We start from the raw sequence: 206 nt of genomic DNA, 5'->3' as shown, positions 1-206 counted from the left end.
AGGGTGGATTCTACGGCAACGCACTCCAGGCGGCTTCAGAAGGAGGCCACGAGGCGCTTGTGAAGCTGCTGCTCGACAAGGGCGCCGAGGTCAACGCGCAGGGTGGATGGTACGGCAACGCACTCCAGGCGGCTTCAGCAGAAGGCCACGAAGCGATTGTGAAGCTGCTGCTCGACGAGGGCGCCGAGGTCAACGCGCAGGGTGGA

General features: G+C 64.6%; 1 protein-coding gene across 1 annotated transcript in view; it reads left to right on the top strand.

Moving 5' to 3' along the window:
* Positions 1-206, top strand: part of CC84DRAFT_655819 (uncharacterized protein) — a 4,796-nt gene that overhangs the window by 4,167 nt on the left and 423 nt on the right. The window contains exon 2 of the mRNA XM_018187031.1: positions 3-109. Coding sequence (XP_018037761.1) covers positions 3-109 — 107 coding nt within the window. The remainder of the gene's footprint in view (positions 1-2; positions 110-206) is intronic.

This window comes from Paraphaeosphaeria sporulosa, assembly GCF_001642045.1.
Source record: "Paraphaeosphaeria sporulosa strain AP3s5-JAC2a unplaced genomic scaffold CC84scaffold_4, whole genome shotgun sequence".
NCBI classification, from domain to species: Eukaryota; Fungi; Ascomycota; class Dothideomycetes; order Pleosporales; family Didymosphaeriaceae; genus Paraphaeosphaeria; species Paraphaeosphaeria sporulosa.
Note: the sequence above shows the minus strand (reverse complement) of the source record. Positions and strands in the feature narration are given on the sequence as shown.